This window comes from Schistocerca serialis, chromosome 6, assembly GCF_023864345.2.
Source record: "Schistocerca serialis cubense isolate TAMUIC-IGC-003099 chromosome 6, iqSchSeri2.2, whole genome shotgun sequence".
In the NCBI taxonomy this organism is placed as follows: domain Eukaryota; kingdom Metazoa; phylum Arthropoda; class Insecta; order Orthoptera; family Acrididae; genus Schistocerca; species Schistocerca serialis.
The window spans coordinates 331,206,796-331,229,941 of record NC_064643.1 but is presented as its reverse complement, the minus strand read 5'-3'; the positions used below and the strand labels follow the sequence as shown (position 1 = coordinate 331,229,941).

At 39.1% G+C, this 23,146-nt stretch overlaps 1 protein-coding gene across 1 annotated transcript in view; it reads right to left on the bottom strand.

The window, feature by feature from the left end:
- Nucleotides 1-12,502: 12,502 nt before the first annotated feature.
- LOC126484449 (uncharacterized) overlaps nucleotides 12,503-23,146 on the bottom strand; it is a 397,416-nt gene continuing 386,772 nt past the window's right edge. Inside the window, exons 19-20 of the mRNA XM_050107970.1 lie at nucleotides 20,953-21,102; nucleotides 12,503-13,372 (exon numbers count right to left, since the gene is read on the bottom strand). Of these exons, the coding sequence (XP_049963927.1) occupies nucleotides 13,034-13,372; nucleotides 20,953-21,102 (489 nt within the window). The 3' untranslated portion in view covers nucleotides 12,503-13,033. The remainder of the gene's footprint in view (nucleotides 13,373-20,952; nucleotides 21,103-23,146) is intronic.

Sequence of the window (23,146 nt, the reverse complement as noted above, 5' to 3'; positions counted from 1 at the left end):
ATATTATTCCACGAATCCAGATTGTCTTGTTCTGAGTTTGTTGAGGCCTCCGAGTCAGTGGTTGTGTTGTTGTTGGAATTGTTCCATGTTTTGTGTTGTCTTGTGGGGTGATTCCCTATTCTCCATCTCATGTATGGTCGTTCCTGTCTGCATGCTGTATGGAGTGCTTGTGAAATTTTGTTGGTGATGGAGTTTAGGTCTAATCAGTCATCTGGCTGTCTCGTCCTTTGTTGTGTGGCACTGTTATGCCATTGCAGTCGCAGATGTTGTGGGTACGGTCCATGTCCCATAATAAAGTCAACCATACCATGTGTCGGATTTATATATTTTATTTGTTCTCTGATGTTTGTGAAGAATTTGTGTACTCTGCGTTCTTTTTCTGTTGCATCCTATTCAGCCTGCCAAGTATCTTTTCGCCATCCATTAAGTTATTTCTTGCCAGTTATTTGTTTTTCCTGTAGTTTCCTGTACTTTGTCCTGTTGTCCCCTCTTTCCCATATACTTAATGTTTATTGGGCACACAGCCAGGTATTCTGCAGAGCCGTCTGGATGCCTCGGTGTCAACAGTACAAGTTGTGTTTTGATTTTCACAGTGTGCAGTTTGTATGGTTTTCTCCACATTTTATTTTCCAGCTAATGTTGTCCTAGTGCTCCTGTCTTGTCTTGTTCAGTTCAGTTTTATACCTGTCTTTAGTGTCATGATAGATTTGAAGTCTAATTTCTCATTCTCGTCCCATTTTTGACCTTTGATAGTGTCGTCTTTTTGTCTCGTGAGTCTTTCCGGAATCTGATCAGCATTGTGGACTGTGAGATTTCCTATTTGCATCCTTCTTTTCATCTGGCATGGCTTTTTGTAATGTATGTATCAGTGTGTAAACTCTGAAATCGATACTACCGTGTGTGGTACAGAGGCATAAGTTATTATCTCCTCTCCCAGAGTTGCCAGATTGCTTTGCATAGCAGCAACCATGGGTGCTGTGTTGTATGTGTGTTTGTGTCAGTAGTTGTTGCTGCGTGTGTGACTTACATTGTGATCACAATGTGTGACTTTGTCTAGGACATGCCAGTTTAGAAAGTGTGTGACTGATTTTTTATTTGTGAGAGTAATGTCAATGTTATTGGTTCCACCTGCATATCGACAGAAGGTCCGTAGTTGTCGTGCTCTATTCAGTACGGAAAGGTTACATTCGTTTATTGTGTGTACAGCATTCTGCCCTCTGGCTTTCATTCTGACAGCATATCAGAGGGTCAAGCAAGCATTGATGTCAGTGTGTATCAATAAGCTTCTGCCTCGTGTGAATATAGTACCCCCCTTATTTTATTTGTTAAAGGTTCTATTTCAAGTGAGTACTGAGTATACATGGAAGAGATTACCCAGTGTTCCGTACCTAGTGAGATTTCTATTGTTACTGAGTGTTCCATGTTCAACTGTGTAATTTGTGTGACTGTTATCTGTGTGTTTGCCACCACAATTATTGCCTTTCTGTTTGTGGAAACTGTGATTACAAGTTATTTATTGCCTTGGAATGCCAGATATTTTTCCATTGCGCATTTATGGTTCCTGTAGGCAGATTACGTAAGCTGCTTTGTTCTTTATTGTTTGTTAGCTCAGTCCCCCCTAAGGAACTACTCATGTCATTTAGTTGGACAAGTTTCATGTTATTGGTTGATATTTTGTGTAGACATAGCTATTTTGTCCTGTCTCTTTAGGGTTTAGTAAACATGCCCATGTGCCATTACAAAGTCCTTGTAAATTTGTTTTCAGTCTATTCCTTTACCCATTCTTGAGCATGCATGTAACAGGAGTTTGATTAAGATGTGGTGGTCTGTCAGGAGATTTGCCTTTCAGAGTATCATTCTATCTGTTTGTTCAGTGGTTGGAAAAATATATTTTATCCACTTCTGGATATTTCATATGTATACCATTCTTTGCACTGTCTGGAAATACCTTTATTTTCTAGTCTACGAAGAGATAGGTTACTTTCAAATTACTTACATATTAACTCGCTGTTGTCTGTTGTACTTTGTTTGTCATCTGCATAGAAGTAGAAGTTTATTGTCTCATAACATAAAATTTCAAGCCATTGACTTAAAATATAGGAGACTTGCCAAAACACAAAAACGGTTTATAATTTTCCTTATAATACCAGTAATATAGTACACAATACTGAATAATTACTTAATTAAGCAATTAATAATTTTTCTTCATAAGTAACAAACTTTTAAGATTAATAATCCTAAGTACTTGCTCTCCCCTGCTCAAATTTTCAGGTTGCCATTTATGAATTCTTCGACTGAATAATAACATTTCTGCACTAGTTTCTCATGTAATGATTTTCCAGTGTTTCTAAATTTATGCTGAGCAATTATCTTCCTTTCACTTTGTTATAAATTTTCGTACTCATATAATGTGGAGTTTGAGCATAAAGTTCTAAATGGTGGGTGGGCAGCATAAAATTATTTTGATATCTGGTGTTGTAATCATGTTGAAAATGATTTGCTACAAATAAATCAGGGATACTGTGTACAAAGATAATCAGCTCATATATGTATAGTGAGGGAACACTTAGTATACTTAGATTTTTTAGGAGTAGGCAACATGATTTTCTTCACCCTACATTGTGCATATTTCTAATGATGGTTTTCTGAAGTTTTAGTATTCAACACATATGGTTTGAGTTTCCCCAAAATACAATTCCATACCATATTACTGACTCAGAGTAGCTGTGATATACTAGTTTTCTTATGCCCATAGTGGTAGCATTGTACAATACATGATGCTTCATTTGTTGTTGTTTCTATCTGTTGTATGTGTATCTTCATCTAGTTTTGTTTGAGCCAAGTATTTCTCCTTGCCTGTGAGTGTATTTGATGTGGGTGATACGCTGTCTGCTTATATTCCTACAGTATAGTGGCTGTGCTTGCCATTTGTTCTTGTGTTAGGTTTGGTTTGCTGTTTGGTGTTTTTGAGATTTTGTGGTCTTCATTGATGGCATTTGTGTGTAATTTGACTGTTGATGTATCTTGTGTGCCGTGTTGGTCATTTTTGTTTTCTTTCTTCAGCGTATCTGGGCTGTGTATACTGCCTTTGTATATAAAACATATTGGTTTTATTTTGTTTTTACATTTTGTCATGTCATACTCTTTTTTGTTTTCTGCATTTTCATGTTGTGTGCTAGTGGTCTGTGTATTCTTTTGACTCATTTGATCTTTCTCGTTGTTATGCGGATGTGTTGTGTGTGTACTACTACGGCGTCATATGTCATTCTTTGTGTGACTCGAATGCATCTTACTTTTGCTTTGTCTCTCTATTTTGTGTAAATTGCTATGCGTTAATTGATTTACACTATCATCTACTTCCTCAGCTCTCAACAGTATTACGTAATGGAATGTTGCCCACTGAAAGAGTTCATGTTTGATTTGCCTAGCTAAGTAATAGTTCATGGCTCCTTGTGTGCATGCATCATTAATGTAATCTGTAATGTGAAAGTATTTTTCTTCTACGATGTTACCCATAAGGAAAAGTGAGTCTTCATTGTGCTCAGAGTCTATTGTTTGTGATAGACCTAAGTGTTGTCTCCAGACTACTGTGCACATCCATCCTCTTCTTTCTGTGGTGGGTGACTTGTATTTCCTCCCATAGCTGTTCTGGACTGTCTCAGTAATGGCAGAGTGGGATGTTGCCCCATCTGTTTCATATTCTGTTATATTATTAAACATTTTATAGTGAGTCATAGTCAGTTCTTTCTATTGGTCTCTCATACATTTGTCTGTATGTAGGGAAATCTGGTCCACTGGCTTAATTGCATGTTCTGCTGTGGTATTTGCATGGTATACAGCCTATAGTGATATCTTCTGTGCAGTCAGCCATTTTGTTACCAGGCTTTGCACATTTACTGCACACTTGCTCTTTGTCACACCATTCTTTTGGGTGACCATACCCCAACAGTTGAAGCATTTCTGAACTACCACAAACTCTTTAATACTAAGTGATTCAAACTGGATTCAAATTTTGTCGCTTTGTAATAATTTCTGGTGAACTCTTGGGCTGATTTCAATTACGTTATTTCCCCGTTTGTTTTCCCCTTGGACCAGTTTTGAACTTGATTGTTACCTCTTCTATGAATTGTTCTTTAGACATATGGTTGCTAAGATTAATTTCGTGCAGTTCCTCCAAGATGTTATCATCCGGTAATGTTGTAGGAATGTTAGACACTGCCAAGAGCGGCCACAACTGGAGCCGTTCTTCACACCTGATGTGTTCTAGGTTTTCTGTTTTTGCTATAACTTTTCTTTTGTCTTCCAGAGTTTCTGTTTCCAAACTTACCTTATTGACTGTTGTTCTGATTACTTTGACCTCAATTTTGTCGTCTCTTGGATTTGAGACCTTGGTAATTGTGTATCTAATTGTGTTTGCATTTTGGTTACTTCCATATTTGAAGAACAGTATGCTAGTTTGTTTTGCTTTAGTCTATAGAGTGCTATCCTCTACCTTGATTTTTGGTTTTCATACATTAGCTCTTGCAGTGACTGCCACAAATGACAGAGCAGGAGGTTTGGTTCCTGTACACAATTTATTATTTTCAGCTTTTACGTCTGCTATTTCGGCCTCCAGATACTGTACGCGATCTAGTGCATCCGAGTCTTTTGCGGTGGCTAGTTCTCTCTGTAACCGGTCATTTTCTGTTCACAGTTCTTCATTCTGTCCGTAAAGTTTCACCTGTCCTAGAGCCAAGACTCATATTTTGTTCTTAATTGGTGCAGGTATAACCAATGACTCTCTCTTGTCTTTAAGTGTTGTCTATAACTCTTTCAGTATCTCATCTACAGCCGCCTTCATTCATGTTTCCCTGGTTCTCCCTTTAGGTGTAAGATCCCCCCAAGAGTGTCTTCATGTCAGGGTATCGTCTAGAGCGTTCATGCGGCCTCCAGTGGGGGTACAATTCACATCAGTGATGTTCCCAGCTGCAGGTGTCAGCTTTGCCCATTTTCGTCACTCCTCGTGTTCATGTTGTTAACACAAACAAGGAGCTACTGGTCACTTTGGAACCAAGTTCACACGTCCTATGTATTTCTCATCGGGAGATTTTAGTGGATTGCTGCAGGTTTCCATTGCTTAAAGTTTGTTATTACACTTTGGTAACAGCTACATTACTTAAAACAGTCTCCATATACACTGAAGCACCAAAGAAACTGGTATAGGCATGCATATTCAAATACAGAGGTATGTAAACAAGCAGAATACGGCACTGCAGTTGGCAATGCACATCTAAGACAACAACTGTCTGGCACAGTTGTTACATCAGTTACTGCTGCTACAATGGCATGTTATCAAGATTTAAGTGGGTTTGAACATGGTCCTATAGCCAGTGTGCGAGTGATTGCAAACAGCATCTCCGAGGTAGCAATGAAGTGGGGATTTTCCCATACGACCATTTCACGAGTGTACCGAGAATATCAGGAATCCAGTAAAACGTCAAATCTCCAACATTGCTGCAACTGGAAAAAGATCCTGCAAGAAAGGGACCAATGCCGACTGAAGAAAATCATTCAATGTAACAGAAGTGCAACCCTTCTGCAAATTGCTGCAGATTTCAATGCTGGGCCATCAACAAGTGTCAGCATGTGAACCATTCAACGAAACATCATTGACATGGGCTTTCTGAGTTGAAGGCCCACTCGTGTACGCTCGATGACTGCACGACAGAAAGCCTCTGCTCTTCACATGGGCCCGTCAACACAGACATTGAACTGTTGATGACTGGAACATGTTGCCTGGTCGGATGAGTCTCGTTTCAAATTGTTTTGAGCAGATGGACATGTATGGGTATGGAGACAACCTCATGAATCCATGGACCTTGCATGTCAGCAGAGAACTGTTCAAGCGGGTTGAGGCTCCGTAATGGTGTGGGGCAGTTGGAGTGATATGGGACTCCTGATACATCTAGATACAACTCAGACAGGTGACACGTACGTAAGCATCCTGTCTGATCACCTGCATCCATTCATGTGGACTGTGCATTCCAACTGGACTTGGGAAATTCAAACAGGACAATGTGACACCCCACACGTCCAGAATTTGTACAGAGTGGCTTCAGGAACACTTCTGCTGGCCACCAAACTCCCGAGACATGAACATGATTGAGAATATCTGGGGTGTCTTGCAACATGCTGTTCAGAAGAGATCTCCATCCCCCTTGTACTCTTATGCAATTATGGACAGCCCTGCAGGATTCATGGTGTCAGTTCCCTCCAGTACTACTTCAGACATTAGTCGAGTCCATGCTACATCATGTTGCGGAGCTCCTGTGTGCTCGCTGGGGCCCTAAGCAATATTAGGCAGGTGTACAGGTTTCTTTGGCTCTTCAGTGTAGTTATAAATTACCACACCCTCAATGTTTCTCGCAGTCACTAAAAGACAGTCTATTTCTAGTTTGCCTGTAGCATAAAACCAGATCGCTTAGGGCAAAAACTAGTCACATGCCAGTTGGATGGCACTTTGCGGCCTACTTTGCATGTTGTTACTCACATGCACGTGTCAACATTGTTACTGCTGACACGTCTGATGTTTCTGCAGTTGCTAACATCACAGGCCACATATGCCACAGAATCGATGTCCTCGGTGGCCAGTGGTGTCGGCTGGTACGCTGGTGCTGCTGCTCATGTAGGCTCACTGACATTTCGCAATCCAAATCAATGCTCCATGCTATGACCCGGGCCGCGGAGAATGACTGTTACACGTAGGCAAAAAGCACAAAAAGCATTTGCACATCTTTTGTGACCACAATTTTATCTGTACAGGTCACACTCACTCACAGTGGTACTGATGGCACTACCTACACTCGCTAACCGAATGCGATCGTTAGTGGATCCCGTTTTCCACCGTAAATGCGTAGTACAACTCGAGTGGACATTAACCCATTAACAACACAGCAGCCAAGAGAGTGCACCTCACACACTTCATTCAAGCTGTCAGAACCCATATTGGATGTATGTTTGGGGATCAATGGATTGGTTGAGGTCGCTGTTCAAGGCAACCTTGATTGCCGGACCTCAAGTAATTGGCCTTCTACCTGTGGGGCCATCTGAAGATGCAGTGTAGTCACCGGACAATGTAGTGGTGAGGCTATATGCAGCGTGTGGGATAGCTTGCACCATGCCCGATTAACTTTGAGCGAGTGTGGGAGTCACTGATACCCAGATGTCAGGCATGCTGTGATGCTGGAGGCAGGCATTTTGAGCACATACGCACTGAAAGACCTGAGTCGAAACAAGGCCCCAGGAGTAGACAACATTCCATTAGAACTACTGACAGCCTTGGGAGAGCCAGTCCTGACAAAACTCTACCATCTGGTGAGCAAGATGTATGAGACAGGCGAAATACCCTCAGACTTCAAGTAGAATATAATAATTCCAATCCCAAAGAAAGCAGGTGTTGACAGATGTGAAAATTACCAAACTATCAGCTTAAGAAGTCACGGCTGCAAAATACTAACGCGAATTCTTTACAGACGAATGGAAAAACTAGTAGAAGCCGACCTCGGGGAAGATCAGTTTGGATTCCGTAGAAATATCGGAACACGTGAGGCAATACTGACCCTATGACTTATCTTAGAAGCTAGATTAAGGAAAGGCAAACCTACGTTTCTAGCATTTGTAGACTTAGAGAAAGCTTTTGACAATGTTGACTGGAATACTCTCTTTCAAATTCGGAAGGTGGCAGGGGTAAAATACAGGGAGCGAAAAGCTATTTACAATTTGTACAGAAACCAGATGGCAGTTATAAGAGTCGAGGGACATCGAGGGAAGCAGTGGTTGGGAAGGGAGTGAGACAGGGTTGTAGCCTCTCCCCAATGTTATTCAATCTCTATATTGAGCAAGCAGTGAAGGAATCAAAAGAAAAATTCGGGGTAGGTATTAAAATCCATGGAGAAGAAAAAAAAAACTTTGAGGTTCGCCGATGACATTGTAATTCTGTCAGAGACAGCAAAGGACTTGGAAGAGCAGTTGAACGGAATGGACAGTGTCTTGAAAGGAGGGTATAAGATGAACATCAACAAAAGCAAAACGAGGATAATGGAATGTAGTCGAATTAAGTCGGGTGATGCTGAGGGAATTAGATTAGGAAATGAGACACTTAAAGTAGTATAGGAGTTTTGCTATTTGGGGAGCAAAATAACTGATGATGGTCGAAGTAGAGAGGATATAAAATGTAGACTGGCAATGGCAAGGAAAGCATTTCTGAAGAAGAGAAATTTGTTAACATAGAGTATAGATGTAAGTGTCAGGAAGTCGTTTCTGAAAGTATTTGTATGGAGTGTAGCCATGTATGGAAGTGAAACATGGATGATAAATAGTTTGGACAAGAAGAGAATAGAAGCTTTCGAAATGTGGTGCTACAGAAGAATGTTGAAGATTAGATGGGTAGATCACATAACTAATGAGGAAGTACTGAATAGGATTGGGGAGAAGAGAAGTTTGTGGCACAACTTGACTAGAAGAAGGGGTCGGTTGGTGGGACATGTTCTGAGGCATCAAGGGATCACCAATTTGGTATTGGAGGGCAGCGTGGAGGGTAAAAATCGTAGAGGGAGACCAAGAGATGAATACACCAAACAGGTACAGAAGGAAGTAGGTTGCAGTAGGTACTGGGAGATGAAGAAGCTTGCACAGGATAGAGTAGCATGGAGAGCTGCATCAAACCAAGGACTGAAGACCACAACAACAACTACTCTAATTGTATTTAATTCGTAAGTGGCGAAAGCATTGTTGCAAGGAGTACCCACGATTCGATAAAATAAAGAGTCTCAATTGCAATGGAACATTTAATGTTTTACATTTGTTTCACAAGTTCTTTACTTTGTACAATGTATTTTAATTTCCTGTACCAATGGAATAAATGGTAATGTACGTTCCTTATTGCCACACATTCCAGTGGAGTAGACGGTGATGGCTGCTGAGGAGGCCAAGACTCGTCTCTGTAATTTCGATGTTTTTATTCTCTGTTTGTTACACCCTGTATACTATATCACAAAATTTGGAGATTGCCTAGAGTGTCCTGGGAGACAATACACTGTGGAAAAAGAAGCCCATGTCCAACACCATCAGCCACGATGGCAACAGAGCACCGCATTCGTAGGAGCCAAGGCTTGTCTGTGCAGCAGGTAGTTTCATCTGCTCCATTGGTGATCATGGCAGTCTGTCACAATCACCGAATATTAAAAACCACAGATCTCGACCTGCCCTCAGTCTGTTCCTATTCAACATCATGCTTGCTGCCGGAGGGTGGGGCTGGAATGGATGCCTAGTGGAGGGCGTTGGTGCCTATAACTTAACACACACTGGAACATCGTTGGATAACCTTTCCGGTCATGAGTTCGTATTCCCACTTTGTTCCTCACAATACCAACATCCCCTCTAAGTTTGTCAATGTAAATTTGAAACACCCTGCATATGCGTGGTGTCTGTTCTGTCGGACATGTGCTTATGTTGGTTTTGTTTTGTCGCCATTTCTGGACACTATCTCACTTGAATGCCCTCTTTGCCACTTCTAACATCTGAGATTTTGAAATCTCATTCACTGCTGGCATTTGTTTGTTGAACTGTATACTATTATGCCTTGCATGTCCTTTCCTTGTGAAGTTCAAGTTTCTGTGTCCTTTTCTCTCTTTCTATTGAGGCAAAGCATCTCACATCACAAAAGCTACTGCAAGCCTCTGTTAGATCTATAACTTGTGGGCTTTATTATCCTTCTTGAGATTATGATTGTCTCAACAGCTGGATAAGCATTGGCTTTTTATGCATATCCTGCGTTGAGCAGCTTTAATACGGTTTGCCACAGTGATGTTATGCTAGTGTGCTCTACAACAGACATATATTTGTGTTGATGACTGCCAAAAGACATGACGTCATATACCAGCAGTATGCCTGAAGGATTGGCAACCCTCGGGTGGAGAGGCATTGCATACATACGTATCTCCAAGGCGGCGTCTCGCAGGACTTGGCCACCGACAACAGTCGTATTGAAACAGGGAGATGGTGGGGAAAATGTCACCGGAGGTCCTCCTCACTGGGGATGTATTCTGCTCCGCTGAGTTATTTGCACGGAAATAGATCCACAAGTGTACCTCCGTGCAATGGCTATTTATAACAGCGCTGTTCCACTCTTTGGCAGTTCTCTGACAATGCTTTGGACCACCTCAAGTGCTGGATAATCCTAGACTTTCAGTCACAGCCTGGTAGGAGCCACCACTGCAAGACTTTGAACCTCTCCAACTTCACCCCCAAGAAGCATCTTCGGCCAGCTTCTGCCAAGTACACTGTACTTCCTTCCTGTGGGGAAACTACGTTAGGTTAGTCTCTATGTCCTATCATCTTAATTCCCTTTGTTGTTTTCCAGCGGCCCACCTGATAGAAGATGGAGGAAGTTTTGTATTAATTTTTGTGAGAACAATTTTTTGTTTTGCCAGTTCCTGTCGTTTTGTTAATAATCTGTTCCCTTTTTGATCTGGAGTGTGTCTCTTAGGCATCTCAATATTTGACATATAGCAGTAAATATCCCTCTAGCAAATTCTGTTTAAAACAGCAGAGCGAAACAGCACAGTGCCAAAGAATCATTGTTTTCCTAAGACACCTCTGAAAAATTACGTGAAGTTTTCTTCACGGAAACCATAACTGATTCTTTGCGCTATTTTAATTATATTGAGACAAGTGATTCATTTCCAGTGATAGTACTTTTGACAATGGGTCACACATACTTCACTCCCCTTCCCAAACCACAAAAAAAGGCATTTGCCAGTTGAGAACCCCGAGTTGAACAAAATGGCGACTAATAAATAAATTGTTGGAATGATAATTGATCTATGCTGAGTGTATATGTCAGTTAGAAAGTGACTAATGGGGCTGGTATCACAATTTGCTTTGCAGTTTAAGTAAATTATTTTAGCACAGAAAATGTGTAGTGGTAATATTGTATAGAAGCAGCAATAGATAACGGTTAGAATCTGTAAAACCCATTCTTCTCTCCTGGTTACCATTCATTCTTGATCTGTACCGTGAACTGTATTTCTCTGTATGACGTAACATTGCTTTTATGTTGTCCTCATTGAGTGCGCATTGAAGGACCCGAAACCATTAGTTGTAGTGTGCACCTTAGTATTGCAAGAAGTAGTAGCTGGGGCTCTGCTGTTCACTGACGAGCCATTGCTGAAGTTAAGGTTTCTCTGAAGAACATTCTTCATTGAATTTGAAGTAAAATAGTGCAGATGCTACTTTCAACTACAGTTTTCATACAGTGCTGCTTCAGCACTTGGGAGTGAAGACAGACGATAAATGTGTGATGCTACTAAACAACATTAGCTTTTTTCTAACTCTTCCTTTTATTCGTTTTTGTTTCATCTTATTTTTGTTCTTCTCCATTCCATCTAGCGTATCTTAATCATCCAAGCCTTTATTTCTTTTCATTCTGTTGTATTGTTGCCAGTAACTAAGTCTTATGAGCACTTTTTTAGGACAGATCTTTTGAAACTATTATAGTGGGACATTAACTTTCGAAAATCTTGTAAACCAAACAGTTCTTGCAAATAATAAACAAAAAAAATTTCTTTATTTATTTTGTTTATAATTTTAAAGCAACTAACTGTTTGGGCTGTTGGGACTTTTATTTATGCTGAACTAAGCCACCAGAGATTGTGCTGACCTGGGGCTTTTATTATGTTGAACTGAACAACCATAGGTATGACAAGTAGTTTCTCACTCTATTTTTACCTTGTCACTTTTGGCTTCTGGCAGAATACAACAGAAACAAGATTATGTATGTAGGAAATTGCTTAGGCTACCATCATCACAGACACAATCAATTTTGTAGAAAATTATTGTGGAATAAGGACCCAGTTCAAGGTTGGAAACAGCCATATACTATTACACTACAACAGTTTGTTCCTTAGTAATGCAAATAGGTTCATTTCTTCTTTGACAAGGTAGTTGTCAGAAGGGTTAGGGAAATTTTAATACAACATTGAAGTGTGGTGGTAAGCCTGCTGAAAGCAGATAACTTTGTTTTTATTTTTTCACTAAATTTTTATGTTTTTCTGTTTGTCCAACTAGTTTCAGAACTGAGGGAGGCAAACAATTGAAGATCGTATTAGTCACAACCACATGTAACTTTATGGAATTTCATTCTAAGATTATAATTTCAACACTTATATGTAAGTATATATTGAGGAGTCCAATTTTACAGTGAATATACTCAACAGTTACTTATTTAGCTAATGCATATTACATTTTATACTATGTGTTGTGCCTGGTTCAAAAATTGTCTTTAATAATTGGAATCCAAACATTCAACATCAGGTTCTGGCTTGCCAATTGTCATAAGTATTTTCTCTGTGAATCATTAAATAAAAACTTTTACTTGTATTTTGTCTTTATTGTAATTTACATCATTTATTTAGAAACATTACAAAATATGTACATATATGATTGTTTAGTACATTATTAATACATGATATACATAATATACACATTGTGTACTAATACACCTGTTTACAAAGGCACATAATCTTTGGAATCTTTCAGAAGTAAAACAATAATATCTGTTTGGCACTTACAAACTATACTACTTCATTGATTAACAGTCTTGAATGATAAGGTATCACTGTGAAATAATGAAAGATCATCCAGAAATAAAATATATGATTTTCAAAGTTCACAGAGATTTGTCTATAAAAGGAAACCTTATGAGTGGCTAGTTATGCTTAAAGCATCTGGTCACTTTTTCACTCATTTATTTAATTACACAGAGAATGTGAAGTAATTGGAAAATAAAGTGGTCTGTGTAATATCTATCAGTATACATGGCGAAGAAAAAGTAATACTGATGGGCAGTTTATTTATGATTATACAAGTATGTCATAATCTCAGATATGAAGAGATACCACATGTAATGGTACTCGGTAAATCAAGATGTTTGCGAAACAAATCGTATAAGCTTTTGTAATGTCAGTAGGATGAGTGGATTTCACAGTATTGATGTTCATTTATGTTGCAGTTGCTCCCAAAATGCGATGCTAGATTGCAAAGTCTTTGCCCTAGGCTTTTCGTTCAGAGACGGCATTGAAACTGATATAGTCTTCTGTTCCACTTGCAGTTCATTTGGAGGTGAGGATGAGAGGAAGCTGCTGTCATCTGAAGTGTATCCAGGTGTTGAGTCATCCTCCTGTCTAATCACACTGTTCCTCTGAATGCTTCTCGGTGGAGACTGGCTCGAATCATGTCCATGAGTGTACAAGTTTCGATCCATCTGCGCTGGCAAGTTTCGTTTGAGGCCTTCACGAAACTCCCTGGAGATACTCCTTGCTGTCAGGCTGTGTACCTATGTTCATTTTCATTGTTAGGTAATTTGACAAAGACTAGTCTCTTGTGATAAAATAACACAGTTGTATAAGCATGAATTAAAAAATTCTTCCAGACTTGGAGTGCAGTGAGATGTATGCTACAAATGTAAATTTGCACAATCAGTTTATATGCTTGTCTTATCAGTGCACACATTAGAATTACTACCGTCAAAAATGGAAAAACTGATTGTTGTTAGAACAATAGAGCTTCCCATAACTTACTTACCATCTAATCAACCTATATTACGTAAAATTCTTTTCTTTTCTTCTCATTCATTCATCATGTTCTGTAAATTCCACCATGAAGAAGAAATTAAGGGATGTGGAGCTAGTTGAGATGTACATTTAAAAAAAAAAATCATAGAAACATAATCTGTACACCTTATCAACAACAAACTATCACTTTAATTCGTAATACTATCTGTGCTTATGTCAGACAAATTTAACCTAACAAGTTATAAAGAAAGCAGATAATGTACCTTGAAAAAAGCTGCTGCTGCTGCTTCGGTTATATTAAATAGCTATTCTTTATTTTCTATTGAAAGTCTAGTATTTACCTGATTACATTAGTATTTGTCAAAGAAATTAGTTACTTACATCTGTAACAAAAGAAATCTGTCTACAACACACTAGTGCCTGTTGTGGAGTTTTACAGTGAACACTGATATTTGTCATGTAGCTAGTAGTAATTTTCAGTCCTTGAAGTTTGATAATCATTTAATTTATAGGAGTGGCTAAGTTTCTTTCGAACTGGCAGGGATTCCACAGGATGGGAAGTTCTTGTACACATTTGCATGTTCTTGGATGCTGATTTGATAATCTGAAATATATATATGTGTGTGTGTGTAGGGAGGGGCAATATACCAAGTATTTATTTTTGTGACGGTGATTCATCTATTTTTTTTAGTGATGGAAAATACTCAGCTACAAATTTTCTGCCACATTCATTTTCTTTTGCCTTTCTCTCTCCCTTGCCCCCTTTTTCCTTCCTCGTATTTCTCTAAGACAAAAGGGCCCCTCAATATATGTCTAATCAAGTTTATTTTCCCTCTTTTTATTACATCCAGTTCTTGTCTTTGCTCTTCTCAGTACCTCCCCATTTTTCACTCTATCCCTGCAACTTTTTGTTGCCATTCTCCACCATATTCACATCTCAAAAGCCTCTAGTATTGCTTTGTCTTACTTCCTCAATGTCCATATTTCAACACCATACAGGACACTCCATACGAAAGATTTTATTGGACTTTTTCTCAAATCTTTGTCCATGAAAATTCTCCTTTTCTTGCAAAATGCTCATTTTGTCATTGTTTTCCTGGTTTTAATATCTGTTCTGCTCTTCCATTCGGTTTCTACCATGTTTTCTACGCATTTACAGTTTTGCACATGTTCTAATATTTCTCCATTCAGCATTATCTTAACATTTTTATTTCCTCCTATTGCCATTACTTTTGATTTCTTTGTACAGATTATCATTCCATAAATCTTTCCTTTAGCTTCGATGATACCTACTATATCCTGTAATTCTTTTTCATCTGTTACTACAAGGACCATGTCATCTGCAAACCTCAAACAATACATTCTTCTTCTTCTTCTTCTTCTTCTTCCTCCTCCTCCTCCAATTTTTGCCTCCTTGTCATCCAGTGGGCAATGGGCAGTCATATTTTCTAACCACTGACTCAAGAGTGTTGGCAATAGACAGAAGCGTTTTCTTAGTCCATTTCCTAGTTCTGCCCAGTTGGTACTTTTCCTCTCACTCTCACTGATACTTTTTGGTTCAAATATAATGAATTTATAACTCTCCCTGTTTTCCAGTCAACTCTCGTTTCCTTCATTATAGTTGCAAGCTTATCCCAAGCTACATTATCAAATGAATTTCTCCTGTATAAAACACATAAACACATATATAGCTCTCTTCCCTTTTCAATAAACTTCTCCCCCAAAATTTGCAAGAGTCCTACTGTATCTCTTCTGCCTGTATTATGTTTAAAGCCAAGTTCTCTTCAGCCAAATTCTCCTCCATTACTTTTTCCAATCTGTTATTAATGGTTCTTAACTTTACTGCATGTGAAAAGAGTCAAACTGTCTGGCAGTACCTGCAATTTGTGACATTTTCTATTACTGTCGCTATCGTTATATTGCCTTTCCTTTTTGTTTTAACAAGAGCACTGTTCATTCACCCATACATGAAATGGCGCTGATGGCCAAGCAGTTTAGCACTCAACAATATTAAATCCATCCATCCATCGGATATTTGTTTCTTTGCTATTGGAATCATTACCATTGTCTGAAAGTCCTCTGGTCATTCACCACTGCCAAGGTAAGTAACTTCTGGAACTGTCTCAGAATTTTATAGTTCCCTTTCGTTAATTTTACTTTTGACCCAGTTACATATTCGTCTACACATCACAATTTCAATACACAGGAAACTCCTCAGAGATGTTGAATTAATCAATGGGAAGCACTGCTGCAAACTGTTCCTATGTTGTACAAAACTATAAATTATCAGTAAAGGTTCTTTATGTTATGACAATTATAGGTTCTAGCTTGTATGTATGCGCATATGTATTTAACTGGGGACCAGAAATGACAGAGAGGCTTTGCCCCTGCCGTAGCCCAAAGTGGTACACAGCCCCAACAACAGGCCACAGCTATCCAACTCTCCCCACCACCGCCCCACTCAGAATCTAGGGTTATTATTGTACGGTTCGGCCCCCAGGGGGAACCCCCCCCCCCCCCAAGGAATGTCTCATTCCAGACAAGTGTAACCCCAGTGTTTGCATGGTAGAGTAATTATGGTGTATGTGTACATGGAGACAGTGTTTGTGCAGCAATTGCTGACATAGTGTAACTGAGGCAAAATAAGGGGAACCAGCTCACATTTGCTGAGGGCAGATGGAAAACCGCCTTAAAAACCAATCACAGGCTGGCCTGCACACCGGATCTCGACACTAATCCACTGGGCAGATTCATGCCGAACCGGCACACCTTTCCGCTCGGGAAGCAGTGTGTTGGGCTGCAGGACTAGCCGAGCGGGCTAGGTACTAGCTTACTTATTTTATTCTTAAAGTAGTTACACAATAACACTTTACTCTAAAAACAGAAAACAGCTGCTTCGAAAAGAAGTGCTGCTTTTCCAGTTATAGCCTATCGACATCTACATAAATACCCTGCTATTCACAATTAAGCACCTGGCAGAGGGAATTGTGTACTTTATGTTTATTGAAGTACACAATTACTATTGAGAAAGTTGGTTTATTTTATTGTGAATTTAATAACCCACACAACTGATAGTCATTGACAACTCCTGAAACCAGATAGTTTTATTACACACAGAATCTGGATTCAGAGTTACATGTCTGCTATTTAAAATTCTGCCTGTACATCAGTACTTTGTAAAACATCATATGTTGAATGTCTACAACAGATCTAGTTATTTTATCAGTCACCTAGACAGTGTAGCAGAAAAGAATAAAAAATAGAATTCTGAAAACAGCTTGGTTTTTTAAACTGCTGTTAGAAGTGCTCTTGCTTCTTGAACAGGGGGAAACAAGTTACATGGCTCCAATAACATAGCCTCATAGCTTACAGGTACTGTAATGAACTGTATTCTCTTTCATCCACTGGGGATACAGAAATGTGACCCACATGCTTTTATGTAGGAATGTTGCAAATGGTCTTAACTAATTACTCTGCATAGAGGGAGAGCAGTTAACCAACAACATACACGCAAAGTACAATACTTATTTGTGCAAGACTTTTGGGAGAAATACTATGAGAGGAGAGTATTTTAATCAATAGGAGGAATTTCTTGTGAAGAAATAATTCATTAAGAGTGAAAGCAACTGACTTAGAGGCACCAAAGGCATAGATTGAGTAGTCAGCTGAATAGAAATTGATAAGAAATCCAAAATTCAAAAAAACATAGGCTGGGGAGGGGGCCAGGGTATGGGTGGGCAGGAAGTTGGTAGTAGGTAGGTCACTCAAAGAAAGTGCAAGATGGGCCAAGTAAAATTGTCCCAGGAAGTACTTACAGTAAGACTCTAACAGTGTTTTATTGTGTTCAAACTCTTTTTGGTTAGTTAAGGTTTTAATTCATAGAGAGCTCATTTTGCCACTAAGGGTTGTATTGCAGATATTTATGGATGTTTTTCCAAAACACTTCCAGTCTTAAGCTCTTGCACGAACAGTTCTGCACACAGAGACATTTTTCACAAATTGTGCTTTGCAGAACATGCAAAAAAAACACTGTTTTATCATGAGCACTATTTTGTGTTGCATTCAACTGGTCACTAAACACTTCTGTTCTTCTCACTCACTTACTTGAATGTAATAACACAGTACTTTGGACAGAGATGTGTGTGTGCAATGTCAGGTCAACCGATTAGTGCACTGAAGTTATGGTTGCAAGCATTTTCTGTGATGGGCGGTACTCCTGTTCATGAACAAGGGCCAATTCCATGTCAGGCTTATCAATATTTTATTTTTCCCACCCTGTATGCACTTTTCAATCAGTTGCCACTGTCTACTTTACTACCCCTCCCAACCATCTCCTGTCATAGATTTTTAATATTTCCTTTGTTAATATTTTAAGTACCAAGTATCTGCATTTCTTTTGCTACCAGAATGACTTCAACAATATTTCTACTAGGTGCACTGAATGAAAATCCTTTCTCTATGTGGGTAATACTCATAAACCAGGAAACTAACCCAAGAGAACTTGATTACTTTAGTAGCTAAATTATGTAGCTTGTCTTATTGTGAAAATGTCTATGCTAATGGTATGAAGTGATTCAAAGTGAGATGGAATGAATACATAAAATCAGTAACAGATAAGGAAGGAAGGAAGATTAGACTTTAATGTCCAGTTGACAATGAGATCAGTAGAGACAGAGCACAAACTTGGATTATGAAAGGACAAGGAAGGAAATTGGCTGTGCCCTTTTCAAAGGAACCACCCCATTATTTGCCTGTAGGAGTTTAGAGAAATCACAGAAAACCAAAATCTGGAGGAAAACTAAAATATGGATGGCTGAACATGGATCTGAACCATCAAGCACCCAAATGCAAGTCCAATAATAGAGAAGATGAATGGGAGGCTTACATTCATTGGGAGTACTCTGGATAAGATTGGTACATGTGTTAAACTGCATACAAGACACTAATGCAACCTGTTCTAGAGGTGTGCTGCACCACTTAGTAACTGTATCAAGTAAGTACAATGGCCAGATATTGGACAGATCAGAGATCCACTACCCAAATTGTAACACACCAGTATGGTTCATATGAAAGTGTATTGGTATATAAGTGAGTATTATTTTCATGAGGTGATGATTTACAGCTTCAAGTTATGCCAAGTTTTTTGCCACAAATATACCATGTGCTCCAGATTTATATCTGAATTAACACATTGGAGTGTTGACATGATGCTTGGTAGCAGTTGTGATTTGTCATAAATCTGATTATGGTGGCATAAGGTAAGTAGCAAATAGGTTATGAATGACGATTACAAAATGTTGACTGTTTTTGTAATTACTCAGTGTGCTTCACTTTAGTATTTATGTTGTACGTAGACAACTGAAGAGGGTCATTTTGAGACTGAAACTGATTGTGTAAGAAAGTGTGTGAAAACCATTATTTTTCATAAATTAGTATCTTTGGAAGAGAGACTGGATAAGCTTAGAGAATGAGCATTATGTGATATACCTCAATACCAGCTCTGCTGTAATCATTGCACAGATTCTTATTTATTACCAACAAGCTGCCCACTAGGATTACTGTCAGCTACCAAACTATGGCCAAGAGCAAAATGGACCAATCTGTGGCACAATATGCAGCTGAACATAGTAAGCTTGAGTTTAATGGCTGCTTCACAAACCAGGCCATCTGGATCCCAACCACCACCAGCTTTTTTGAACTGTGCAGATGGGAGTTACCCTTACAACATATTCTCTGCTCCTGAAATTATCCCAGCTGCACCCTACAGTACTCTACTGTCCCCCTCGCCTTCCACTGAAAAATTTCTGCCCCATCTCTCCTATCGTCTCATCCGAATTCACATTCCCCCACCCTTGCCAGGTTAAATAAATCAATAAATAAAAAAAAATAAATAAATAATTGTGTGCCGCTCTCTGCCAAATATACCTCGGTCTCCTCCCCTTCTCTGCTCCCCTGCTCCCTTCACCACAGCCTCCAATGCTGTGCCTTGTAACCTTGTCCTTCTGCCACCTAGTTCCTGAACACTCCATCAGACAGCAATCTCCTCTCTGCCAAGCCTGCTATCCCTCCCCCTTCCTGGCCTCATTCTGGATTGCTGCTTTCATTCACCATGACAGCTGTATTCTGGTCAGAGAGGCCAGGGACAGTGGTCATGAGTGTGTGAAGTGTGCTTGCTTGTGTGAATGTGTTTACTTTTCTGTAAAAGGCTTTGGCCAAAAGCTCAATGTGTAACAGTCTTTTCATTGAGCCTGTGTACAAATCAATGTATCATATTTACTGTGAGAAGTAGTCTACCCTTTTCATAATACTGTTGATAGTCCAACCTGGACTTTCCATTGTTTGAACCAGTATTAGAGGTAGATAGTGCAACCATTCTCCTGCTTTGATTTTATTTTATTTTCAATGCAGTGAAGCATAAAGGCACCCCTCATCCTCCTCACAGGAGCTGGTTACTTCTCAACACAGGTATCTGAGTGACCTTTCCCAATTTATCTTCCTTTTCTCCCAGAGCAAGGAACTAACACTACCAATTACCAGGTGGAGTTTTTTCTACTTTTAAATGTGTCTGTTGACAGTGCTTGGTATTTCACCACCTCAAGGTAAGAATCTACCTACCAATCTCTCTTTGTAACTGTACATATAGTATTTCAGATTTTATAAATTTATGCTACAGTTATCATCATCTGGAATTCCTAGATGCTACACTGTCTAGGGTGTTGTATTAAGGTACCGCATCTTCATAGCTAGAAACAATATATTATCCGATTTCCAAGCTTAAAAAAAATAAAAATAAAAAACATTATTTTCCAGGAATTCAAAATTGTGCAAGAATCCATCGTGCAGACTTAGGCACAAAAATTAGTTTATGCAACCTGCTGTTGTGTGTGGTGTGCAAGAAATTTAAGTTTGATTGAGCATAGCTATGTGAGGTCCATGGGAGGCAGTGATATGTAATAAGTGTGCCTGCAAGTACTGTACATAGCTTCACATGCTGCTGTGCAAAATGACATAGATTACATGTAGAAAATTTATTTTTGCATCGGGACCAGTCTTGTGTCGTGGGAAGCAAGTGTATCAGTATTCTGTGTCTGGAGAAGCTGTGAAAGAAGCGTATTACTACGGTATATAAATGCAACTGTTTTGCAGCATCAAGAAAATTTCTTCTGTACAACCTCGTACTGTTTTTTGAGGAAAAGGTGCTGAAGCAGGACAACAGAAGTGTAACTTTATTAAAAAAGAAAAAAAGCAGCAGTGTTCATTCCAGCACCACAAGTGTCTATTGAAATGACTCTCACTTTCTATGAACTGCCTTAACATCTTTATGGTGACGCAAGTAGCTAACCTCTCGCGTTGCATGATTTGGGCTTAGGTTGTGTCTTCCACTCATGGGGCCCTCCATAGGAGGGGTTGCATCTGGGGTGAGTCTCTCTGGAGTTGACGCTGTCTTCAGCTTCCCATCTGTTCGATTCCACATCGGCACAGGGCTTGGACACTAGAAATGAAAAAGATGGGTTATATACGATATTTTCATCTCTTTTGTATGGAATTTCCACCTAACTTTCATTGTTATAAAAGTAAGCATGGAATAAAAAATAACAGTTGGAAGGGCCACACTGAAAGTTATGAGCAGCCCACTGTTATGAGCAATAATTTTTATTTTTTAGACCAACTATGTACATCATTTTAATCTACAGACTTTTCTGTAATTTTTCAATATAGTCTCTATTTCTCTGCTTACATTTTCCCGTAATTCTATAGGTCTGAAGATTCCCACAGCATATAATTCTGCTCTAGCATCTGCCCAAAGATACTGACAAAGCACTTACTGGATGCCCTCAAGTGTTAGTTTTGTAGCTGTTATTTCTCAGAACTGAAATGCTGGTAATCATTGTGAAAATGTTTTGATTAGATCATTAACTATTTCTTATCCTGCCTTTCTCAGTTGTATGTAGTATCAAGTAAACAAACATTCATTTCTTAAAGCTGTTAAAACTGAAATTTCATATGTCAGAAAGCAGAAGAACTACAGATAAGCAGGAAAAAGAACTCATGTAGGCCAGCATCTACGAAGTTTACTGCTAAAGATGCCTTGCCAATAATAAAGATGAAACATGTATGGCAAGAAAAAATTGTTTTATTTAGTTGTGATTAGACAGTTCTAAAGCAATAATCATGAACACAATTTTTGGTTAGGCTTTACTGTGACTGTTACTGATACGAAACAATACAGTAAGTTTACTGTTACCAGCACTGTTAATTTGTTTCCACAACATTTTTCAAATGTTTAAATCTCCATCACCAGATGGATTTATATGAACTAATAAGGCATGTACATGTTGTGTTATGAATTTGGAGTAACCTGTGGCACTGGCCTGTAGATAAAAATAAGACACTATTTCAGTCCATAACTCGCAGTTTTATGGAGGTCTTTGACTGGAAGGATGAACAATATTATAAGTTTGAAAGTAAAATACAATAAAAATAAAAATCCCTCTATGGAGGTATTTTTATTGTATTAATCCAAAGTCGTGACAAAACATTCACCTGCCATGTAAATCCACCTGATGACAGAGGTTTAAACCTTTGAAACACTTGCAGAAATATATAAACAGTGACTGGTAACAGTAAACTTATTGTTTTATTCAACAGTTGGATTATGGTGAAGGTGTCCTAATTTTCACCACCATGACAACATGTTATTGTGCTGCAGGATGTTCTTAACATAACGTTTTCTAGATGTAGAGCCATGTCATGTTGTAAAATAACTATCATGGCTCAAATAAATCCAATATTTCGGCCACAGTTTGAGACTGAGAGGAAGGCCATGGCAGCAGCTATGGCCAGAACAGCAGTTTCATTCATCCAGTGGCAGTTATTTTAAGCATGATGCAGATCTATGCCCAGAAAACTTTCATTTTATCAGACTGTGGCCGTAGACACCTATGCACTTGCATCACAATGATTTCCCAAGGCATTTATCATGCAATGTGTGGAGGAGTTTCAAAAGTGTCTCGATGTAGCAGACAGCATTAACTGCCCACCCAGGTTCTTGAAAATTGACCATTGTGGAACTGTCTGTAACCCACAAGTTGCTCATAATATTCCCAGTAGACTGTACTGTCGTCACTTTCTTTTTTGATTGTAGCTGCAAGTGGTTCTTTTCTGTATTCTAGTGTTTTGTTTTGGGGTCATAATGATGCAACTGGCTTTCATAACTTGCCACAATATTCTTCAGAAAATTTACTCTTGTCAAACTGCCTGGCAGATTAAAACTGTATGCTGGACCAGTACCCAAATCTGGGTCTTTCCCTTTTGCGAGCAAGTGTTCTGCCAGCTGAGTTATCTGAGCACAAAGCATGATCCACCACTTTTGCCAGTACCCCATCTCCCACCTTCTCAACATCACAGAAGTTCTCTCGCATAAATAGTGAGACTATCATTCCTGGAAGAAAGGATACTGTGGAGACACGGCTTAGCCACAACCTTGAAGGTTGATTCCAGAATGAAGTTTCAGTTTAGTGCGGTACATTGCAGAG